Source organism: Antechinus flavipes, chromosome 1, assembly GCF_016432865.1.
Source record: "Antechinus flavipes isolate AdamAnt ecotype Samford, QLD, Australia chromosome 1, AdamAnt_v2, whole genome shotgun sequence".
NCBI lineage: Eukaryota > Metazoa > Chordata > Mammalia > Dasyuromorphia > Dasyuridae > Antechinus > Antechinus flavipes.
This window is the reverse complement of record NC_067398.1, coordinates 466,182,218-466,207,026: the sequence shown is the minus strand read 5'-3', so window position 1 is coordinate 466,207,026 and position 24,809 is coordinate 466,182,218. Positions and strand designations below refer to the sequence as shown.

At 34.9% G+C, this 24,809-nt stretch overlaps 1 protein-coding gene across 3 annotated transcripts in view; it reads left to right on the top strand.

Moving 5' to 3' along the window:
* The window catches only part of FAM110B (family with sequence similarity 110 member B), a 200,668-nt gene extending 176,200 nt beyond the window's left edge, over positions 1 to 24,468 (top strand). For all 3 annotated transcript variants that reach the window (XM_051970161.1, XM_051970162.1, XM_051970160.1), the window contains one exon: positions 21,491 to 24,468. In XM_051970161.1, coding sequence (XP_051826121.1) covers positions 21,799 to 22,911 — 1,113 coding nt within the window. In that variant the 5' untranslated portion in view covers positions 21,491 to 21,798 and the 3' untranslated portion in view covers positions 22,912 to 24,468. The remainder of the gene's footprint in view (positions 1 to 21,490) is intronic.
* Positions 24,469 to 24,809: the final 341 nt, after the last annotated feature.

The window sequence follows — 24,809 nt, the reverse complement described above, 5'->3', positions numbered from 1 at the left end:
GAAAACTTCTATCTTGCCTCTCCCTCCAAGATAGCATATCCGAAGTAGAAATAGTAGAAATAATTATTCTACTGTTCATTTGATGTGCTTTCCAGACCTTTCAGATTCAGTTTATTCTCTTTACTTATTCTGGTTTTAAATGCCTATGATAAATTATGGATCAGTAATGGAACATAATACTCTACATATGATCTGCCTGGTATGAAATCTTACCCCAGGCAGCAATGGTGTATTAGAATAGTTACACATCTTGTTCTCCAAAGAACTGGGTGGGTGAAGTCTCAATTCCACTACAAGCTTATATGACTTTGAACAAATTGCTTCACCAATCTGAGCCTTATATCTCATCTAGAAAATTGAGGGGATCCTTGTATTATTACTTGCCTCATAGGAGGAAAAATACTGAATAAATCTTAAAATTCTATAGAAAAGAATTTTCATAGTATAATAATAATTAATATATTAGCAATTAATGCATTAATAATATATTGATAAAATTTTAAATGGTACATAAATAGGTTTTTAAAAACCATCTATCCATGTATATTGTTATAGTCAATAAAGTCCCCATTTCTTTTTCAGTTAAATTGTTTTAAAGTCAAATCTTCTACATATATATTTTTACCTTAAATGTGGAAAATTAAATTTGTCACTCCTAAATTTTATCTTATTTTGATCATTTCATATAAACTCACTCCTCTAAAATATTAATTCTTTCACATAAGATGATAGTTATCCATTCCAGATTTGTATTTCCCACTGATTTAATGGGCATGATTTTAATGTCATCGTCTAGGTGATTGACAAAAATGGTGAACAAGACAGAGTCAAGTACAGAATTCTGCAGTATGCCTTAGAAATAATATAATTATATATCATATTATATTACATATACCCTTTGTGTACATGTATTCAACCAGCTACTGATTGTACTTTCATTTTCCTATATACATTCTTCCATCTTGTCAATCAGCAAAAACTCTGTGATCTAACTAAGCTGGACCGGGAGATTTACACTAATTAAAAAATAAATTGGGGCTCTCTATTTCTTCTTTTGGACTTCAGTTTACTGTTAACATTGTTATTACTATCCTTTCCAGGTTAAAGATTCATCCTCATGGTTGATAAAGTCTAAGAAAAGCATCAATTTAATAGTTTTGCATTTTCCCTGCTAATATTGACAGATGGACTCTCTGAATCCATTCTGAGGTCCTAGACCTTCATTGTGCTTACTCCAAAAAAAAAGGAAAAAAAAAAGATTTTTTTAACTTAAAATAGATTTTGCAATTATGATAATTGTAATCCACTTTCCATTTCCCATTTTCACTACAAATAGCTTATTTGTCCAAGGTCTGGTTTAAGTTCTTATAGTTGTTTTCTTAGTATCTTCTCTTACATTTTAGCCATTCTCATTTCCTACCTAAAATCTAAATAACGTCAGAACATCCAGACCATTCCCTTGATCTTGTTACTAGTATAGGGAGACCTTCAAATTGTAAATGGGGTTGTTAATCTGGCATTTCTTGTTATTAAATCATGATTTTTCTTAGTAATTAGCAACTCCTTTTCCAAGTGCTCACAAACTATCACTTTAATAATGTGCTTCAGATTTTTTCCAAGAATTAAGGTCAGAATCACTGCTCTCAACTTTTTGATCAGAGAATGAATCTTTATTCCTTTTCTTGGAAACTGAGACTTTTGTCCATTTCCTATCCATTGGAACCTCTTTGGTTTTCCACTGTTTATTTAGCAACCACATTTCCAGATTATTTCAAATTACTGAATTTTGAAAAAGAAGGCCTAAATTGGAGTTGCAGTGCTATTCCTTATACAATTCTTAATTTCTCAGAGAATCTGTTTCTTTATCTGATCTTATATCATAAAATTGATGTAAGGATCAAATAAGCTATGTAAACTATAAAGTATTATAAATGTAAGTTATCAATGAAATCACCATAACATCTACATTGGTCATTGCTAACTTTTTTTGGTATCATGAACCCATTTGATGGTCTAATAAAGCATATGCCCCCTTCTCAGAATATTTTTAAATAATTAAGGGAAATGATATATTTTAATGAAAACAATGTAATTTCTTTCCCATCCAAATTCATAGACCCCTCTCCCTGAAATCTACCTGTAGATATCCTCATCCTCAGGTTAAGAACCTCTGAACTCAATCTCTCTTGCTTATCTGGGTTTTTAAATCCCTGTTAATTATTTTTTGTTTTGTTATTTCTCTATCTAAAGATCATTCCCCTGGGTGGAAAAGAATCAGAAACAAGTAAGCATTGAATAGTTTTGCCTTCTTTCCATTCTCCTGTATAATCTTCCCATCCATACAAAGTAACCGGTCTGATCCTTTTTCTTGTTCCCTTCACCATGACAACCCCTCACTACCCCCCAACTCGACCAAAAAAGCCCTTTTATTGGAGTTGGTGTTTTTCACAAGCCTCCACTCATGTTGGATTTTAGCTTTCCTGGCACTATCTGTGCCCCTCCTCTGTTTCTGCCCTTGTTTATGTACTCTTTCTTCCATCTTTTTCATATGTCCTTTAAAAGTCTGAGCTCTCATTCTTCAACAGATAAATGGTTAAAAGATATGGACAAGCAGTCTTAGAAAGAAATATACATTATCAATAACCACATTAAAAAAAAGTTCAAAATCTCTTATCTAAGAAATGCAGATTATTAAGATTCTGAGGATTTTTGAGATTCATTTAATACTCACAAAATATCAAAGATAATAAAAATAAATTATTTTAACAATAAATAATAATACAACTTTTACACTTCTAAAATTTTTATTTTATATATAATAAACTAAAATCTTTGCCGGCCATGCCTGTGGTGGATTCATGAATTGTTCCAACATTTTTAGCAATATTATGGAATTATGCAATGTGCATGCCTTTAGACCTTATAATTACACACTAGAGAAGAGTGCTCAAGAAAATTATTGATAAGAACAAACATATTTCTATGAAAACGTTCCTAGCAAGATTATTTTAATAACAGTAAGTTAAGTCTCCAATAATTGGAGAATTACTTAAGAATCATTGCGTATTAATATAATGGTATATTAGTATGTCATTAAAAAAACATATATTGAGGAATCAAAGAAATAGGAGAAGCATAGTGAGGGACACAAAACCAAAAGGACAATATATACAATGACTATAACTATAATTATAATGATTAAAATTGTAATACATATTATATGACAGAAATTAAGGTCAGAAGAGATCACAAAATAAGCAAGTCATATGAATGCTATCATGTTAAAGTCAGTATTGCTCAGTTTTGTATTGGCAACAAATAATATGAGCCAAAATTTATATATCACGTTTAAGTTTACAAAGGATATATTACATGATTTCATTTAAACCCCACTCAGAGTGACCTACAAAACAAATTCTAAAAGTATAAAATTGTCCCTCTTTTAAAAAATAATCTGAATTTCATAGAGCTTTAATAACATGTATATAGTAGTTTACGTGTGGTATTTGAATGCTAATTTTCTCACTATAAGTTCCAATGCTTTCCAATATGCTGCTTTCTGATAATAATAATAATAATGATAATAACACATATATAAAACATTTACAGTGCCAAGCACTTTACTAAATTTTACAATTATCTCATTTTATTTTCACAACAATCCTTCAAAGTAGATGCTGTTATTATTCTCATTTTATAGATGAGAAAACTGAAACAAAAGGAGATTAATTTCTTTGTCCATTGTTACATAGCTAATATCTGAAGCTGGATTTCAATGCAAGTTTTTCTTTCAAGTCCAATGCTCTATCTACTTGAGCCTATTCTCCAACTTATACAAAGTCTTAATTCAGGTTATCACTGCACAAATTGAGGATATCATTACTGAGAGTATAAGAAAAAAAGAAGCTTCTCATCTTATAGCTTTCTCTTAGTTATCTATGTATCCTCAATACCAAACCTTTATCTAAAAAATTTGATGTGGAGATTTGGATTTGACTGCTTCCTTTTTTATCCTTGATATATTAATTTTGATTGTACCAAAGTCTTTCAATTGAGGTAACCAGAATTTTTATTTTATCTTTTGTAGTTCCCTCTATTTTTTTATTTGTTTAAGAATACATCTTTTACTGATAGCAGTGAAAGATTTATGATCTACTTCTCTTTTGATATTTTTATGGGATAAATTTTAGTACTTCAGTCCTTTATTCATTTTGAAATCATTGTGGAATATAGTATAGAATGCTGACCTAATTTCTGCCAGACCTCTTTTCAGTTTTCTTGGCATGAAAAAATGAAAATAAATTTAAGAACTTACTAATGTACCAAACACCATGCTAAGCATTCTGGGTACAAATAGGAAATAATGACAATCCTTGTTCTCCAGGAGCTCACATCATAATGGAAGGAGATAACACATCAGAAAGATTTAGCTGCAGGAAAATAGGATGTCCTGGAAATCCTTAGGGTACAGCTACAGATAAATGACCGTACTTGGATTATAATGGGAAGACTCAATGGCAGTGTGAATAGCAAGCTCATCACTTTGTCCATAAGGAAGTTCACATTGCATAAGATACTTCTTCACTATAGGCTTTTTCACACCATGGCATGAGTCTCTTCTGTCAAAAAAAAAAAAAAAAAAGATTCTTTGTAAATGCTGATGTTCCCCAGATGTTCCTAGCTACAGGTGACAATGTGCTGGTTGCATCAATCCATTGCAGACTTTCCTAGAAGAGATCTTGAACAATTCATAAGAGTTTGGCCTGGACTGCAGGAAAGATCAGATAGATGGAAGAAGATCAATATCTTTTGCCCAGGTAGTGGTATGAATTTGGACGGAAAATTTATAGGGTCTTTCTATTAATAAGTATAAATTAGATAAACAGACAAAAGAAAGGGAATGGAATGAACTTTCTTTAGGAAATTTCAAATTTCTTTTAATGATACTCTCTTTCCTAAGCTTCCCATGTAAATAAAAGATCATCTTTATAAAACCAAAGTTGTTCTGGTATAGTTAATATAGTCTTAGTCTTTCCATCTCACCGGGATGGAGGTGTAGCAGCCAGTCACTGGCCTGATTGCACTCCTAATCAACATGGGGGCTTTGACCTTCTATTTCAGTCATAGGTCTATGTACTTCTCTTTAGACAACATGTTGATACAGATCTTAGTGCAGAAGCCCAGTTGTTTTAGCCCACTAAAGCGTGGCAGTCCTGAACTCAAGACAGCTCTCAGCCTCCCCAGTAGCAGAAATTATAGGGGGCTGCTACCACACTCAGTTTGTCCATGATTTTTTTTAATCTAAGAAAAGATAATATCTGTATTTTTTGTGAACTTATAAAAAAAAAAGTGCACGTCCTTAAACTCTAAAATATGCCTAATTATATCCAGCACTCTTTGACTATTTAAAAAGTCCAGGATTGCAAAGCTACTTTGCCCTAAGATTTCTATACATCTTAAGCAAAGTTGGTATAAATTGAGACTAATGCATAAGATTTCTTTTGTCTCTTCTTCCACTTTCTAAGAAATGAAATTACTAACAAGGCAAGCCTGGAATTTGTCAGATCCTTTCCTTTCAGAAGAATGAGTTTGTAGCAGATATTGAACTCCAAGTAGTTGTTCTATCTTGAATCTTTGCCAAACTTGAAGTATATCTATATCTATCCATCTATATAGATATATATATACATATACATATAAACACTATATATTTCATCTAGAGAGGAGAGTTATAATATGCTCCCATAATAATATATCTGTTTCTTTTTTCCTTTTATCTTTACACAAATACTTTTCATTGTTTCCCTAGGTTCACATATAGGAGCTTGCTTTGTTAATATACTATGTTACTTCCCACTCTTTTCTTCTAGAGCTATTTCTCTTGAACAAGACACACATACACATACATATATATGTATTGTGTGTATATACATATATACATACTTCTATTGCTCTTTTCTAGTCATTAATCTTCCCCGCTAAGTCCTAATTGTTATCCAAGAGGCCATTTTTAACTTTGTACAAAATTTCAAGTTTACTTTATTATCCTTACAGCGTCATTTGTATTATATACTGTTTTTATAACAGTCCAAGAGATGCATCTGAGGCTATAAGTATTGTTTCTTACCCATTCCTATTGCCTTCTGCTGAGAATTACTGTGAACTCTTTGTTTTCTTCCTCCTGTTGGCTTACCTAGATAATGTTCCTTTCAGAAATATATAAACCTTAATCCTTTCAGTGTGATGTGATTTTACCATTGAACAGCTAGAGTATTTTTCCCTGTTCAATTAACTGGTTCCCTAATGACAAGAAAGAGTTAATTCACCCCAATTTCAATTAACATGCTGTTTTAATTCTCTTTTCAAGCCCTGTAAGCACTGTGTCATATTTTTACCGGATTGGGTGATGACTAAATTATTATTTTTTGTATTACTTAGAAGTCATTTAATTTCTTTCCAAGGATAGAAGAAAAATTATTTTCCATTAAAGATTTAGTAAATCTCTTGGAGCCTTTAGGAGAATCTCACAAAACAAACAACTTATGATTAGAAGAATTGCCAATTTTTTTTTTTCCGTATACTGAATTTACAGTATTTTTTTCAGCTCACATTGATCTTCCTCTCCTACCCCTTCATTTTGACAAATATTTTCCCCACCATTCTAAATATCCTTTTTTTTTTCCTTTCTGGAAATAGCAATAACTGTTGATTAAGATCTCTTTAAGCAAAATGATCTTTGGCAGAAGAGATGGTTGCCATAGGGTAGCCAGACAAAGGAGAATTAGTCACCATCCAATGTTCCACCCTATGTTAGCTGCTTTTTACCTTTTTTTTCTACATCTGCCTCCTCATTAGTACCCATACAAATATAGCAGTGGTTCTGATTTGCTTTTCTTTTTTTGACCAAAGATGTTTGAATCCAAAAAATTAAAACTTAAAAGTGAAGGTAGAATAAGTATAAACATCAATTTTTCAGACACTTTCAAATTATTGCTATTGGGAATAAGAATGCTGGTCCTGGAGTTAAGTGTTCTCACACCTAAGAGATAAATAGGACTTTAGATGTCATTTGAATCTATATCTTCCTTTACAAAAAAGGAAAATATAGCCTGGAAATGTTAAGTGACTTTCCCGGCATTACACAATGAAGTAAGTTCCTGATGCTGGATTTTAGGCCTTCCTAACTTCAAGTCCAGAATTCTTTCCACTGTATTATCTAGTTTCCTCATAGCTAAGCCTTTCCATAAAATAAGGTGGGTGTTTCCAGCTTCTTAAACATCTGCAAATTTTTTCATTGATTTTTTTTTTCCCCTTTTCATTCAGTACTTATCCTAAAACCCAGTTTAAATGTTCTCATTGGAAAGGACATCCTCTGTTTTCATAATACATTCCAGAAAAGCATTAGTTGTTCTAATAGCCACTTGTGTGCTTGCTTACAGCAGTCCAAGAGATGCAAAAAGAATCTTTAGTGTTGACTGGCAAAAGAACTAAACAAGTATCAGTTACACTCTATAGTAATCCTATTGGTTCTGCTCTAAAATCCAATCTTTTATTGATTTGTTCTTTCTGCTCTCTGTTCATCTTTAAGCACAATGTGGTTTTGATGCATTAGCAAAATTATGAATAAGCAATTCCTGGATATTCACATACTATTCTCCAAAGAGGAAAATTTTGTGTGTGTGTGTGTGTGTGTGTGTGTGTGTGTGTGTGTGTGTGTGTACTCAGTGTTTCAAATGAATAAACATTAGCAACCTAAGAGGGATGTAATAAATTCTTGTGTTGAACTTTACATTGCATGCCAATAAAGACATGTATTGTTTGGGGGGAACGAGGGAATTGTTGGGGGTGGAGGGGTTGTGTGTTAGGGTCTATAGCAGAATAACAAGATATGCATAGTAAAAAGTGACAGGGATAATTCAGAGAAAGGAAATTAGAAGATAATATAATTTTTTTTTATTTTTTACTATCTTTGTCACTGTATTTTTAGTTTTTAGCAAGTGATGTGGTTTTCTGATTTGACTTACATTTCCTTCCCATTCCTTTGGGCTGATATAGGGACTTGTGAGCAAAGAAATATCCAAAAGTTAGATATTAAAAGTTGTTTTTTTTTTTAAGGTATTAGAGTTGTCTATAAACTGTGACTTGAGTAAATCAAATTTGTACAAGTGAAATAATACATATATTAACAAGTGTCTGTTATTTTATAATATAGTAACTATTTTTATTCGTTTCTCTAAACTGTCCACTGTGAACTACTGTCCTACCTATAAAAAGCTGACTTACTTTTTTCCCCTCAAATATAAGTATATCACACTTTCCTTGTAACTCATTTATCTGTCTCAAGCACATTTCATTCTTTGATTTTGTTTATTAGAAACTTGCAAATCTTTTTAAAGATTTTGTGTATTAGTTATTGTAAGCATTGTAGCATATCCTTCAGTTGCCCATGTAACTAAGTATTTCAGATAGTTTAAGTAATTCTATAAACATGAGGCCTAGTCACTAGTTTGGGAATGGTGGTGCCCTACAGCAGCACTTATAACCTAAATATTGCAAGGTATTGTGAAGTTCTTAAATTAAGGTGGAAGTTAACTTTTAGAATCAGAACTACTTTTTTTAAGTGGTTTCTCAGGGAGGAGAGTTGAAGCTAAGAAAGAAGAGCGAGAGGTGAATACTGCTGGCTCACTTGAAAATAACTAAAGCAAAAGGAATGTTTCCTGATTGAAGAGAAGAGAAAGAATAAGAATATCCTAGAATAGAATTTGTAATGCTTACTTTTATCTCTTGAGAATGATAAAATTGGGTTACTGAAATCCATCCTGCCAGAAAATTTATTTGTATATTTCAATGGTCAGTAAGCACCTTGGTTGGGATAATCTCTATACAAAATAGATTCTAGTTTCCTCTATAACCTAGCTGATATTTTTCTTTTATTTTTGGCCAAAAAATGCACCTCCTGTGACCAGGTTGGTGATGAGTCTCTCCAAATTTCACAAGACTGTTCTAAAAGAACAGATATCCATACATAAAGATTTCCTTGAGTGGTAGGAGCCATCAGAGTTTGCAGTCTATTGGAATAACCTTGAAATACCAAGGATTCTCACTTCATCCCAACAGGACAAGAAGAGAGAAGGACTTGAATAGAGTGAACCATATCTTTTAAAAATGTGCTTACATAAGTTGCGATGTTGACTTTCAGCACATATAATGAGAGTGGTTATTTAGCCTATTACAGAATTTGAATATCCTGGGAAATGAAGTTAATAAAAAGTAAAATAAATAAAAATTTAAAAAAACACTATGCAAATGACAAGAGAGATAAAGGATATGAGAAATAAGAGAATGTGTGTTGTAGGAATTTATAATCTTGCAAATCAAGGGTTTTTGCTGTTTGTATAGAAAAGATACTGTAGGGGCAGCTAAGTAGTACAGTGGATAGAGCACCAGCCCTGAAACAGGAGGACCTGGGTTCAAATTCATCCTCAGATACACTTAGCCATGTGAACATTTCACTTAAGCTTTATTTTCCCCAATTTCCTCATGTGTAAAATGGGAATAATAATAATAACAACACTTGCTTTCAGACTCTTTATGAAGATAAAATGAGATAATATTTATAAAGGTCTTTGCAAATATTATTTCACCATTGAAAGGGGCAGCTAAGTGATTCAGAGGATAGAACACTGGGCTTGGAATTGGGAAGATACATCTTCATGAGTTCAAATGTAGTCTCAGACATTTACTAATTGGATTAACCCATGTAAGTCATTTAACTCTGTTTGCCTCAGTTCTCCATCTACGAACTGGAGAAGAAAATGGCAGATCAGTACTTTATCAGATAAACCACAAATGAAATCACAGAGATTCAGATTTGACTAAAATGACCCAGCATAGAAAAAGATTTTTCAAAACAAAAACCTTTTCAATTGTTAGATTCCATGATGAATTGTACTTAAATAATATATTAAGCAAAGAACATTCTAGTCATCTTGGCTTATATCTGGCTAGGGGACCCAGATGATTCTGAATGGAAAGTGAGGCAGGTGACTTTGCACAGCCCTCTCTCACTTCAATCCAATTCACTTGCATGCCATGGCATCCCCTCCCTGATGTCTTGGTCCTCTTTGAGAATGAAGGACAAAAACAATAAGATTAATGACAAATTAGTTAATGAGGTAGACATAAGCACACATGAGAATGATGAATACCTTTCTCAAATAATATTTGCCTAAAGGATCTTTAGACTTTCATTATATATTCAAGAAATAATAAGACCTACTTGATGGGAAAGCTTTGACAAACAAAATATCTCAGAGCTGGGCATAGAATGGCAATATGCCTGGCAGCAATGGCCTTTTTTATGTTTGTCCAGATATAGCTACTCGTTGGATTTTCATTAAGAATTCTAGCACTCCTGCTTCTTAATTATATGTAGTAGTTTTCATTAAGAAGCTCATTGTGTTCCTCTAATATTTCTAAATGGCATTTGGCTCTTGCTACATTGCAGTTTTTATTTCTGTAATTATAGGTTAAAAGGAAGCTATTTGGCCATTTCTGTCGGTTTTATGACACTGTCATTTGGAAATGGCAGAGTATTTTCACCTTATGCCTGAGAAAGAAAGTTTAATTCAAAACAGAATGTAGTTTTTCTGAATTTTCATCTCATTTTCAATATTTAAGGAGAAACATCTTCATTTAAATTATCCTCAAATCCACAACTTAGGAAAAAATGCTTGCCAAGAAAGAAAGAGAAGAAACAAAGAAAGAGAGTTAATCTCCCAAAGTGATATAAGATGACAATAGTAGAAAAATTATAAAAATGAACATGTATTTAATGGTTATTATATGTAAGAATATGGTTTGTTATTTCTAGTTACCTGTTTTCAGATTTGATTTTGCTTTTTTACATAGGACTTTTTACTGACTTTAATCTCAGAAGCTCTGTATTTCTGATGCAATTGAAATGCAGGCACAATACAAAATGGGGTCATGTGAAGGTAACTTTTCAGCCAAAATGGCCCAGCAGTAACCTCTCACTTTTATGTGAATTAGTATAAGCACTGTCATTTGACAGTAATGGAATAATTAATATATAGAGGATCGGTGTAGTTTATAAGAAAGAGCACTGGAGTTATGAGCTTTGAATTCTGGTCCCACTTTACCACCAATTTCCTTTATGACCTGTAACAAGCCACTTCATGTCTGGGTCTTCAGTTCCTCATCTCTAAAATGAGAGGGTTGGACTAAATTATTTCTAACAGGCCTTCCAGTTCTAAACTGATGATGCTCTGATTGTACATTATGGAAAGTCTGAAACCAAATGTTAATGCAGATGATTGTTGGTACCAGGATAGCAGGTGATAGACCCATATCAGATGTCTGAGATTGGAAGATTGTGATAAGTCAAAAGGCATCAGCATGCCTGATAAGCTGCCAATGGAGCAAACCCATGAGTAAGAGTCAGAGCCAGGACTAAGTCTTGGTACAGATGAGTAGGTGGTTTATCATTTGGAGACCAAGTATCCAGCAAAAGAATAAAAGTCAATTAGCAAGAAAGCTGAATATCTGAGAGTTAGTCACAAGGGACCAGAGTTCTCTCAGCTGCAGAGATGACAAGGGATTGACAACCAACCCAATGTCCACGATAGGTGAGTAGGGGGGTGTGAGGCTTGGTTTGGTATCTGGAGCAAGCTGGAGATAGTAGGCCATGTGCTTCTGCTCTGTCTTTCCAGTCAAGAAAGCATGGCTTCCAGGATGGAAGTTCCCAAGCTGTGTGTCTAGTAGTGTCATTTTTTTTAAATGAAGCAATTTGGTTTATTTTTTTATTATAGTAAGTTTATTTATTTTTTAATACACGTTGCTTTATGAATCATGTTGGGAGAGAAAAATCAGCAGAAGGGAAAAACCATGGGAGAGATTAAAAAAAAAAAAACCAGAAAAAAGAAGTGAACATAGCATGTGTTGATTTACATTCAGTCTTCTTAGTTCTTTCTCTGGATGCAGATGGCATTTTTTGTCTAAAATCTATTGGAATTGCTTCTGATCATCGAACCCCTGAGAAGAACCAGGCCTTTCATAGTTGATTGTTGCATAATCTTGCTGTTATTATGTACAATGTGTTTCTGATTCAGCATCAGTTTGTGTTAAATCTTTACAGGCCTTTTTATAATCAGTTTGTTCATCGTTTTTTATAAAATAATAATATTCCATTACCTTCATGTATCACAGCTTGTTCAGCCATTCACCAATTGATAGGTAGCCTCTCCTTTTCCAATTCTTTGCTACCACAAAAAGAGCTTAGTAGTGCCAAATTTAAAGACACACAAGAGCTTTAAATGATTTTAGGAAAATAATATCAATCTACCAGATTCAAAGGGAACACAGAGATAGTAGTAGGAAGAGAGGGACATTATTTTACTTGTGACTTCAAATTGAATTGCCAAGGAGAAGGTTAGGGAGGTCAGTAAGGAGAAGTTTTAGTTGTCAGAATAGTAGATGATTGCAACATGGATGAGAGATTTTTCCATGGAGATGAGAAAGAAGAAGATACTCATCATTTAGTAATTGAAAAAAAAAGTTAAGGTCATGAAAAGGATGGTGGCTTTGACTTACTGTTTCCAGTTGATTGGCCTTGTGGCTTTGTAGCTTCTGTTCAGTTTACAGAGTGTGAATTTAAATCCATTCCCATTTTAACTTATGGTTTATTGTCCTTTTTCCATTTTTTCCTTGGCTTTTGTTCTCTCTCCCTTTTGCATTCCTTGCAAGTTATTCTTCAACTGCAAATGGAATTTACAAGTTACCCTTGTTGATTGTGTGCCAGTAGAAAGAGGGACATGTTTTTAAAATGCAAGGGGAAATACGAGAAGAAACCTTCTGTTAATTAGAATAGACAAATAAAAATTTCCCAAAAGGGATGACATTTATTTTCCTTGGCCAGTAAATTTTAGATATATTTTGCTTTGAAATGCAAATTTATTCTTTTTGTGATAACCAGAATATTATTAACAGTTTGTCAAAAGTTCAGAATATTATTAACAGTTTGTCAAAAGTTCCCCATCTAGAAATTTTATACAATGCTATATTACTTTTTAAAATAGTTTTAAGCATAAAAGTTTAGTAGTAAGGAAATTCCAGACTGTATCTAGGCATACAAAGTGACGTGAGGAATAGGTCTATAGTGTGCGTGTATAGCAAGTTATGTGAAGATACAGAGAAAATGTAATTGATTTCCATTAATTCTGTTGGATACACTGTTTAATATTATCTTCAGCAAAATGAATTGTCATACTTTGATCAGAATAATTCTTTATTAACTTTCATAAGTATTTCACTTTGTTGATCAATGTTAAGGAAATATAATTCAAATACCAATATTAACAGAATGGGTATTTATTCCAAAATAGGTATCATTTAACATAGTGGGCAATAGCTGTGGAATCAAATGAAAGTGAAGGATTGGGGGGTGGGGAGGGTTGGAAGCACCAGAGAACAAAATATTTTCAGTTTTCAGAGGTCTGTGATTTCATGACTAGCATAGCTAATGGCAAACATGCATCATTGATAAAATGAAAAAAGTAATGGGTCATATACCCTTACACTAGTAGTTTAATGCAAAAGGTGGTATTTTAAACTTTTCTCAACCTATATCATATCTTCGAAGTAAAGACATGTATAGATAAAGTATACATATATTATGTATAATTTATATATATTATATATAGTTATAGTTATAGTATATAATTAAACCAGCTGTTAGACCAAAAATTAGAATATTCTTTGGACATTGACCAAGAATAGGATAGTCAAGGGGAACAATTTGGAAAACTAAGCAGGAGCCATATTGGGAGAGCTCTTGAATTTTTATCCTATGGGAGAAAAAAGAAATTTTCTACAAAAAGAATGGCATTTATAAAGTAAAATCATCTGTATAAAGATACCTTTTAACTGAGAAAGGAGAATTTAAATAGGAATGCTAATGCAATAGGCCAACTATCAACTGACAAGAAAAAAAGGAATGACAAAAAAATATGATGATGAAAATAAAAGAAGAATATTGTCTACAAAGTGAAGTTGTATTCAAACATAGCTGCAAAAAATTATATATTTGGGTTAATGGAAGATTTTGCATGTGGAAGTGGAGGGAGAAAAGTCAAGGATGAATCCATGATTTTGAGAGAAGCAAATACTATTCATAAAGGTAGTAACAGAATGTAGAATAAGAGTGGTATAAACAGAGTACTCCTGGACTTGGCTTTAGGAAGAACCAGGTTCTGTCATTAAACTTCTCCATACCTATTTTCTTCTAAATCATAGATGGGTTGATGTGCTCATACCCAAAGATGTTCTATTCTCACCACTTTACAGAACTTCATGTTTTAGTATATTTCAGATAGTAAAAACTTCTTTTTGTATTAATTTGATAAATTTTAAATTAATAAATTATGTTGCACATGTAAGGTGGAATGGTTCAATAGATTCCTAAAAGTTCTCAGAGTCATTATTAACAAAGTAAATCACATCCCAGAGAACTTGGTTTTGAACATGACTTCAGTTTGCATGAATGTAATGTCCCTTTTTTGTTTATATTGTCATACTTTGACCTAGCCCTCTGCCAGGGCTATATAGAATGTCCCATAAGAATGAGTGCAATTTTAAAGCTTCAGTAACTTTAGAAGTATGTTTGAAACTTTTTTTTTAAAAAGCTAGTATTTAAAAGTACTTCCATGATTCTGTGAATTTGACATTTTTTTTACTTTAACAAGATGGAGCATTTTGATTATGTACCACTCTCTAGATGACACTTTCTCAGACTGATGGATCAGTACAGAATATGCTCTTGCTTAAGTACCTTAGTCACCTGATTTATCTTTGTTAGACCTGTTCTTGTGAGGTCATGTCCAAACTGTCATGTTTGCATCAAATTATCAATCTTTGGATGATCATAAGGCTAAGATTACAAATGCAATACTTTCCTTCACGGAGCAGCAATTGATGATAGTTTTTACAAAGTTCAAAAATCAACTTGAGTGATGTATATAGCACAAACATGGTGGCTGTGTTGAATTTTAATAAGAAAAATGAATATTTTTACATTTCTAATAATCAGACTTTTAAATTATGTTCTTTTGTAATTTTGTAGTATTTCTATTTTGGAAGTTTTAATGCTTTAAATTGCACTGAGACATCTGGGATACTATTAGTGTTTAATAAATGTTTCTTAATTGGTTGGTTGCTTAATTCATTTGCTCAAACTAGCATCCATCCCCAGCATGCAGGTAGTTCGTTCTCTTTCTTTTCTGTTTAAAATGTTATCCATCCCTTAGGGGCTTTCTTAAAGTAATTAAACTTTCCCTGACCACCTCAGAATATGGCATTCTCATCCATCTCCAAACTTCAGAGGCACTTATTATCTGGCTCTTTCATTTGGCACCAATGCACAGCTTTGTTTCTTTAGTTAGCTTTTTAAATCCATGTGTTTTATTTCCCTGTATAGAATTTATAATCTATTCAGACCACCTGAGAGAATACCCTATCCTTCTTGCTTGCTGCATCCAGCATGGTGTTTCTGTCTATTAAGTATTCAATAAACATTGGCTGTTTTTTTCATGGTTAGTTTAAATAGGATGTACCCCTAAGTTGCAGAATGGAACATTCTTGTCCTTTTTTTTATTTTAGAGTAATTCAAATATTTGTTTTTAAATGTTCAACTAATAACTTTGAGTATTATCTTCACTTATAATATGAAGATTTTGGATCTCTTTGTCTAAACTGGAACAACAAAGATTATAGATAGATAGAAGGGATTGGCTTCTAGTAAGTTAGACTATTATGCCAAAATTTAATTATTAAGAAGCAAATTAATAAACTATTAATAAGCAACTAACAGTTCAATATTATTTGATTTTTGGATAAATTCATTAAGCTTTCTGGGTTCCTTTTACTCATTTAGAAAATGAGACAGACTAAATACTCTTTAAAGTCCATTCAAGCCCTAAAATTCTGTGAAATTACCTTAAAATGAAATAGCCATCCCAATTATGTAAATACAAATTGTGCTTGACATTCAGTTATACTAGAAATTTGAGGTACTGATTAGAATTTTAGTAGGCTCACAATTCAGATTGCACCTTGGGGTGTTGAATTAAACCAGTGTAGCCATTCAATTTCTTTTTCACTTGGATCTGAGGCTGTATCCTACAATTGTTGCCAGGCAGTGGTGGATGCTTTGAATTGCTTCTGCAGTAGAATCTCAGCATTGGACAGAATTTAGGAGGTAGCTATAAATAAATAATAGATTGATTAATATCTATGTTGTGCCAGCCTGTTCTAAATGCTAGAGATACAAATGAAAGGAAGCAAGAAAGTCCCTGCCCCCAATGACCTTACACTTTAAGAAGTAGAAACTACACATAACTGAAACCTGGAAGTAGGAAGAATATGTATATGGGCATGGTAATATTTCTGGAGATGTCCCAGAAGTACAAGGGATGCCTGAAATTCATTGAAGGTCAGAACTGACTTCTTAAAGTCCAGGAGATCACTCTGTGGATGGAGTCCATTCTCAGATGGTAAGTGGATGTGCTAGCCTGAAAGGAATTGAATACGGAAGGCATAGCTAGAAGAAATCAGCTGGAAGAAATCTTCTAATCTAACTCAGGCTTGAATAGAAATATTTATAAGTATTTGACATTTGCTTGAAGGTCTCCAGTAATGAGGAATTAATAGTTCTCCTACTTCCAGAGGGAGAGCATTGTCCTTTTCAATTGTTTGGAAGTTTGTTTCGTTTTATTTAATTTTCATCTGCTTGTTGATTTGCTCTCTAGCATGCAGAGAATTCTCTTTCCTCTCTGTCTAAAAATCTTATCCACCCCATCCCTCAGGGGCCATCTTAAGGGTAATGAAATTTTCCTTGATCACTTCAGAATGTAGCCACCTGTTGTCTCCCCTGAAGCCAAAGAGATTTCCTTGTAATTCGGTTAAACATTTACCAAGCCAGAATAAGTCACTCTGCTAGGTTGTGGAGATATGAAAATTAAAATGCCACAGTTCAAGGGACAGCTAATCCAAACTGTAATGAAACGCAGCCACAAGTGGTCATCCAGCCTTTGCTGGAATACTTCTAGTGAGGTAACCACTGTCTCCTGATCCAGTTTTGAATAGTTTGAATGGTAAAGATTTTCCTTATATCAAATCTTAATCTAGCTTTCTGCAATGTCCATTCATGTCTTTTTCTTCCATGTATATGTTGTATCTCCTCAATATAATATAAGCTCCTTGAAGATTTAAGGATTCTCTCTTTTTTATTTAATTGCCCTCAGCACCTAGCACTGGACTGAACATAGTAACTATTCTAATTTTGTTCACTAAATCATTCCTAAAACATGAAGCATTAAACAAACCAGGCACTGGGGATTCTGTTTCATAATTCTATAGCATGCTTTTCTTCTGTGTCACTCTTCTCATCCATACCCTTTATGACCCCTTACAAATTCAGTCTACTATAGAGAAGGAGAGTAACTATTAATAACAAAACAAGAAAGGAAAAACTAATTTTCTCTGCAACACCAGAATTCTGATCTCTTTCTGAATTATTCTTAATCTTTATAACATTTCTGTGATCTGCATAAATGGGTAAATGTTATCTTTGAAAAGAGAAGCAACTGAGAAATGAGCATTCTGACACTACATTATTGTTCTAAAGTTGAAGGCCATACTATTCCTATTCTTGTGGTCCAAATATTAGATCATAATCAGGGTTTTCTGATTAGAACAATGAAATAACCAGAACGAGAGAAGAAGAAAAAAAGTAAAATCATTAATGACAGACCATTTTGTAATTTTTATTTTTTAAATATAGTCCACAAACAGTTGTCCTCTGGTGCCATTTTATAGCATAGGGGTAATTCTAGATTGTCATATAATATTCCATTTGGAGGATAAGCTCTGGCAGATTGGTCCAGATTTACAAAGCTACTTCAGATTTCATAACTTATCTACTGTCCAAAGACAGCCCAACTAAATTTGGAAAGAGAATCATCAGTAGATTGCAGAGTGAAGAATTTTTTCATCCCACCATGTATAGATGATCATCAAATAAAATTAGAATGAACACTGATAGATTTCAATGGATTTTAATATTTTCTCCTCAAAGCAGGTTAATTGGAGAAAACTAATCATGTAAAGAGACTGACTTATCCCTACATGGTACTTTGCTGTAATAGCTTAGTGGTTGGGCAAGAGAATAGCCACATTGTTCAGCATTCCATCTTCCTGTGTCCTTTGTCCTTCTATATCCAGGTTTGCAGCTCCCTTTCTGATAAAGATGGTCTTTCATTCTCACAGTAGCTTACTGTCGCCTTCTTTCTCTTTTTTTCCTCAAGAAAGTTGGAATCTCTTTAGTATCATGAAATATTCAGATGGGGCACAACTTTTCCAGGTGAAACTAAAATACAACATAGTGACTTGATGGCTGACTCTCTGGGGGAGAATTTCTTTTTTGCTTTCTAAGTTTCATTGCAAATCTGTTCCAACAAACAACATTCTGAGCTTAATGAGGAGAGGTTTCTTTTTAAACTGAACTGAAATGTCAATGTGGAATTGCAAATTCAGGGGAAATCATTTATGCAGAAGTTGCCTTGGGGCTCCTTAGACCCTGAATAGGAAAATGTTTTTAGTGTAGCAGGCCCCTGAGCAGATTACTGAAATCGTGTCTGGTTTATCATCAAAGTAAAAATGATGGTTTGTATTTAGAGAATGTATTTGAGAAGACTTCAAGGAGAGAAATCAGTTGTTTCTAATTTTGCTAATAATAATATGTACTTTTTTTCTTTCCTTACTATGGGAATGAAGCATTTTTAATGTGAAATGAGTATCACTGTATTTACTTGAGTAGGTAAACAGTTACTTGACATTTTGGTTCAATGCCTCAATCTTCTAAATTTTAGTTTCCCTAATTATAACCCTGCATTACGGTGATAGCAATCAACTTTCTTAGGAAGATAAGAGTCACTGATTCTGTATCTTGGGAAAATATAAGATCAAAATAACTCAAATCTAGAAAACTCTATGGAGGGGTTAGAGAAGAGAATGGACTTTTTTTTTTTTTTTTTTTTTTTTTTTTTTTTGCCAAAGCAACCATTTTTATTACATTGAAAATGAAACAAGTTGCTTTGGAATACAGATTCTTTTTCATGTACTCTCCAACCTTAGAGATAGGTAATGAAGTCATCCAGAGAAAGATAAGTTTCAGGGCATTGTGTATTAACTTAAATACTAACGTGCCTTTCACAGCAACCTTATGCTGGGTTGTTGCTATATGTTACATTTTGTAGTTATGGGGTTATTTTTTTTTAATAACACATTATTGAGGAAGCTACATGCTTTCCCCTTAAGTAGATATCCTTCAGTCTTATCCAAGTTGAAAACAAGAAAAGGAATACTTGATTGACATTTTAAGATTTTGATCATCATAATGTAGGAAGTTTTGAAATTTAAATATATAAAACAAATGTTGCTTTTAGATTGGTGTCAGCAGGCAAGCAACAAACATTTATCATGCATTTGTGGTATGCCTTGGCACTGTACTAAGCATAGGTGATACAAATACAAATAAAAAAAGACAATCCCTGCTTTCACTGGGTTTATATTCTAATAAGAGAAAACAGTTCTGGAATGGAAGAGGGAGAAGGAGAAGGTATAAAGGTACCCATACAAGGACATCAAGGCAAAGTCCATAGAGTCAGAAGCTCATCTGGAGAAAGAAAATGGCATGGTTATTCTAGGTACAACCCCCAAAAGAACTTACAAATAAGGGGGCCCTCATGGAAGAGGAATGTTTCAGAGACTCCAAAAGCCCCAAGTGCTGCGGGAAGGACCAACATAGTAATTAATCATCCTCTATTAATAAGGAAAGAGTTGGTCCACATATTTGCAATTGTTCCAAGTAGGAAAATGTTTCTTTATAACTGACATTTAATCAGTCTAAATTTCTTGTCCAAAAAATATTTAAAGAAAACAGTTTGTAATATTTGATGGGCTAAACTTAAGATATAATCTTGCTTTTCAAGGGAAAGGACTGGTTTAGATTGGGCAAGTGAATAAGTTTGGACACATGATTTCATTGAATATCTAAAAACCCCACAGAGATAACGTATTGAAATTATACATTGCATAGAAATTATGTTTTTACTTGTAATTTTTTTAAGGGCAGGAACTATCATAATTTTGTCTTTGTACTCTCCAGTATATGTACTGGAGTAAAAGTACATGTACAAGTACAGAACTCTGTTGCTCCAATGCATGGGAAGGTGTCGAACCTTAATAAAGAATCCTTGATGGATTGATTTCATCAGTTTAGAGGACTTCCTATCTAAAGTTTTCTCCCACTAAAAGAGATTACCAACTCCTTTATTTAAATATTTGCTTTGGCCACTGAAAGTTTAAGATCATACTACCAGTGTATATGAGAGATAGAATTTGAATTCAGGTCCTCTAGATTCCAGGGCCAGCTCTCTACCCTAAATGGACACCATGCTGACTCATGTATGTAAGAGTGTCAACTAAAGTGAGAGGCACTATACTGCTACTATTACTAATTTTTAGTACCATTAGGTGCCTCCAAGGAGCTCACAAACTAATTGTGAGACAACTAACAGATAAATAGAGACAAGCTCTATTTAGCATAAGCAGGAAGAAAAAGAAGGAAAGCACTGGAATTCAGGGGAAGTTGGGACAGACTTTCTTTAAATGAGATTTTAGCTGGAGCTTGAAGGAAGCCAGGAGCCAGAACATTACAAAGATGGGGGACAGGCAGAGAAAATGCTCAGAGCTGAAATAGAATGTGTGTGGATAACAAGGAGATGCTTTAATACACTCTATCTTTCCCTCCTGTCTGAACCTCTGACATATTATTTCTGCTTCTGAGAGACTTGAAAAGGAAGTGATTACTTTTATGTGTGATAAAGAAATTGGTAGCGGTCAGTGAGAGGGATCATTCTTTCCACTGAAAAAAGAATGGATTATAGGCAATGAAAAGGGCAATCCAGACCAAATTAAGATTCCCTTCAGAAACAGGGACATTTAAAAAGTTATGAGATGAGATACCACTGCTAACACTCGGACTCCAGTGGCCATATATAGCGTCTTTGTTCGCGAGCCCAGAGGAGGCTCTTTGCTTCTGGAGAAACAGCTGGAATAGCTGCTTAGTTTTGATTGAGCTACTGTTCCTTTCAGCCTGTCTATGTAGAATTGATTAAATCTGAGGCTGGCTCAGATGCATATGTGCACTCATCCCTTAATCCCGAGTTTTTCCATCCTTTGAAGCTGATGCACACCATCCAAAGGTGTGATGGTACTAATGCTTCCGCTTTGACTGCATCGCCTGGGGCTGTAATTCAGCCAGTGACTAAAGGAGTCTACAGAGTTTCTCTGTTGCTATAGCTATGATGTCACACCCCGATCCTAACCCGTGGTTGGTTATTTTGTTTTTCAGATCCCTGACTGTAGCTGAGCACAAAGCCCTCGGAAGAGAGACTCCCACGTGCTTCAGTGAGAAGAAAGGAATCAGCAGAGCAGATTTAAACGGACTTGTGTCTGGCGGCCCTTTGCACACAAGCCTGCCTTTAAAGAGAGAGAAACACAGTAGCATTTAATGAAGTCGGTGAGATGAGGCACTGCTAACACTCAGATTCCAAAGATTCATCCACTATTCCTCGTGCTTAATGTATATGTTTCTACAAAGTCCGTTCAGCAGAGCCCAGAAGAGAATCCAAAACGGCTGCGGGGGAAAGACCACCCAACATGCCTACAGAGACCCTTCAGACAGGTAGCATGGTGAAACCTGTCAGCCCAGCCGTGACGTTCACCTCGGCAGTCCCACTCCGCATCTTGAACAAAGGACCGGACTATTTTCGCAGGCAAGCGGAGCCTAATCCCAAAAGACTTAGCGCGGTGGAAAGACTAGAAGCCGATAAGGCAAAATATGTCAAGAGCCAAGAAGTCATTAATGCCAAACAGGAGCCTGTGAAGCCGGCTGTGCTCGCCAAGCCACCTGTCTGCCCGGCCGCAAAGCGAGCCTTGGGCAGCCCCACCTTGAAAGTGTTTAACAACAACGCAAAGACTGAGAGTGGCGTGCAAAGGGAGAACTTAAAACTGGAGATACTGAAAAACATTATTAACAGTTCTGAGGGCTCCAGCTCAGGCTCAGGTCACAAACACAGTGCCAGAAACTGGCCTCCCCACAGGTCGGATTCAGCCGAACTAAACCGACACTCCTTCGCAGAATCGCTGAGGGTCTACCCCACCCAAGGCCGCAGCAGCCCCCAGGAGAGCAACTCCAACGTCAGCAGAAGACTGCTGGAACACTCAGCAGAGTCCTTCCTGCACGTGTCCCACAGCTCATCAGACATTCGCAAAGTGACTAGCGTGAAACCCTTAAAAGCAATACCTTGCAGTAGCTCCGCGCCACCGCTGCCCCCCAAACCCAAGGTGGCCGCCATTGCCACGATGAAATCTCCCGAAATGGACGCGGTGGAGTCCGGCTGCGGCGTCAGCCGGAGGCCCTCCCTGCAGCGGTCCAAATCGGACTTAAGCGACAGGTACTTTCGGGTCGACGCCGATGTGGAGAGATTCTTTAACTACTGCGGCTTGGATCCGGAAGAGCTGGAAAACCTGGGCATGGAAAACTTTGCCAGGGCCAACTCCGATATAATCTCCCTCAACTTTCGCAGTGCAAGCATGATCAGCTCAGACTGTGAACAGTCTCAGGACAGCAACAGCGACCTTAGAAACGATGACAGTGCCAATGACCGCGTGCCCTACGGCATTTCTGCAATCGAGAGAAATGCCCGAATCATCAAGTGGTTGTACAGCATCAAGCAAGCGAGAGAGTCCCAGAAAGTGTCCCACGTGTGAGAGAAGGGGGGAGGCGAACTCCCCGCACTAAGATGAGGAAGGACGTATCTGTGTCTGTGAATAGTCAGTTGTGAAGGGTTGTGAAGTCTACTTGAAGTCGCGTAAACTTCTCCAATCTCTTTGTGTTGCCCGTTGTGCAATGTTTTCAAGTTGCATGCCTGTCAACATGTGAACTGATCTGGCTTCCACTTGAACAATAACCGCAGAGCCTGGCTGAGCATAATACACATTATCTGCCAAAAGTTTAAGACCAGAATCTAGTTAGGGCTTCATTCTATTCAGAACTGTTTACATGAAAATGGCATAATGACTTTTCAATATTTATGTAGTTGTTGTGTTTTTATAGCCCACCTTTACGTGTCTTAATTAAAATTTGTCAACCTACATTACCGGCTTTTGAGTTGGGAATGGAATTTTTTTTTTTGAAAGTAATTATTTTTAAAAATAATGCCCACTTAGCCTACAAGGGAAAGAGTAAGAATGGGGTGAGGGAGGAAGTGGATTTCATCTTTAAAATGATGCATTGGCCTATGCAAGGGTGAAGGGAGTTTCTGGAGGAATAGAATGGAAAATAAGATACTTATCCATTTCTGCCTGAAATTTTCATGCCACATCCTGAAACTGTAGAACGGAGGCACAAACCATTCAGCATTTCTTTTGCGAGAAATAATTTAGCCAAGCCTTGAATTTGAGTCAGTACAGAAATACCTCTGGGTCTACATAGCCTGATCCCAAGGAAAAAAATGAGCCTTTACATTAGCGGATGAATAAAGTTAGGAGGTGGTGGTTAGAAAGATATTTGATATGGAGGGGTGGAGAGGTGGAGCAACGTTTTGTTGATCATTCAAAGATTCCCAGTCTTAAACTTTTGACAGGAATGGCTGGACCCTAAAGCTGATACTAAATGCCTTCTTTTTCTCCCTTAAAAAAAATTATCAAATACATCCTTCCATATTTAATTTTTTTTTCTTTTGTGAGGGGAAGGGTGGGCTGGTGGGGTTAGACCTATTTGAAGAGTTCATGAACAAAAAAATGGAAACACACAGCCATATTAGCATAAAGCCTCCTATTCAAAAGTAAAGACATTCAGTAGCTGAACTATATCTGAAAAGGTGTGATTATGTTGTCTTGCATATGTTATATCTCAGGCTGTGAACGTCAGTTACAGCTCTAGGAAAATGTAGAAACACAACAGTATGTAGATTTTTTTTTTCTTTTCCCTTCTCTTTATGGTCGTTAGTGCAACACATAGACCTGTTCCTTCCCCACTCCCAATCTCCTTTCAAGACAATCTTGTGTCTTCCCAATGATTTAATGAACTGTCATTCAGCAGACAGTTGTGGTGTGGTAGCAAAAAAGTTGAAAGTACAGTGGCCTGCTTCATTATTATCATATTCATGCTTTGAAGTACATCGCATCCCTACCTTATATACTTCATCAGCTAATAAGAAACTTTTTTATGGTGTAAATGCTGTAAGACTTTGTACATACTTCAGTTGTTATGAAATCTTGAAAAAAAAAAAGTGTTATGCTAATAAATTGCTCCTGGTGCAGCCATTTCTTGATGGTGTTTTCTCTTTATTTTTTCACCGCCCACCCCACAACATCTCAAGAAGCCATAGTTATTGGAAGAAGTCTGGATTAAACTCTGCTGCAATGAATTGCTACTAAATTCTCATTATTCTGAGCATCAGTATTTTTAATTGTAGCTATAGCAACATCTCCCTGCCGGTCTAGAAGACTTTTATCCAGACTCCCAAAATAGCTTTCTACTTCTTTGCTTATTTCACACTTACCTGACAGGATTTGCTTTTTTTTTTGTCTTGAGCTTCTATTTCTGACATCTCTTGCAAGTCTTTCACATGACTCATCAGTAGTAAATATTTATATGTTTTTAC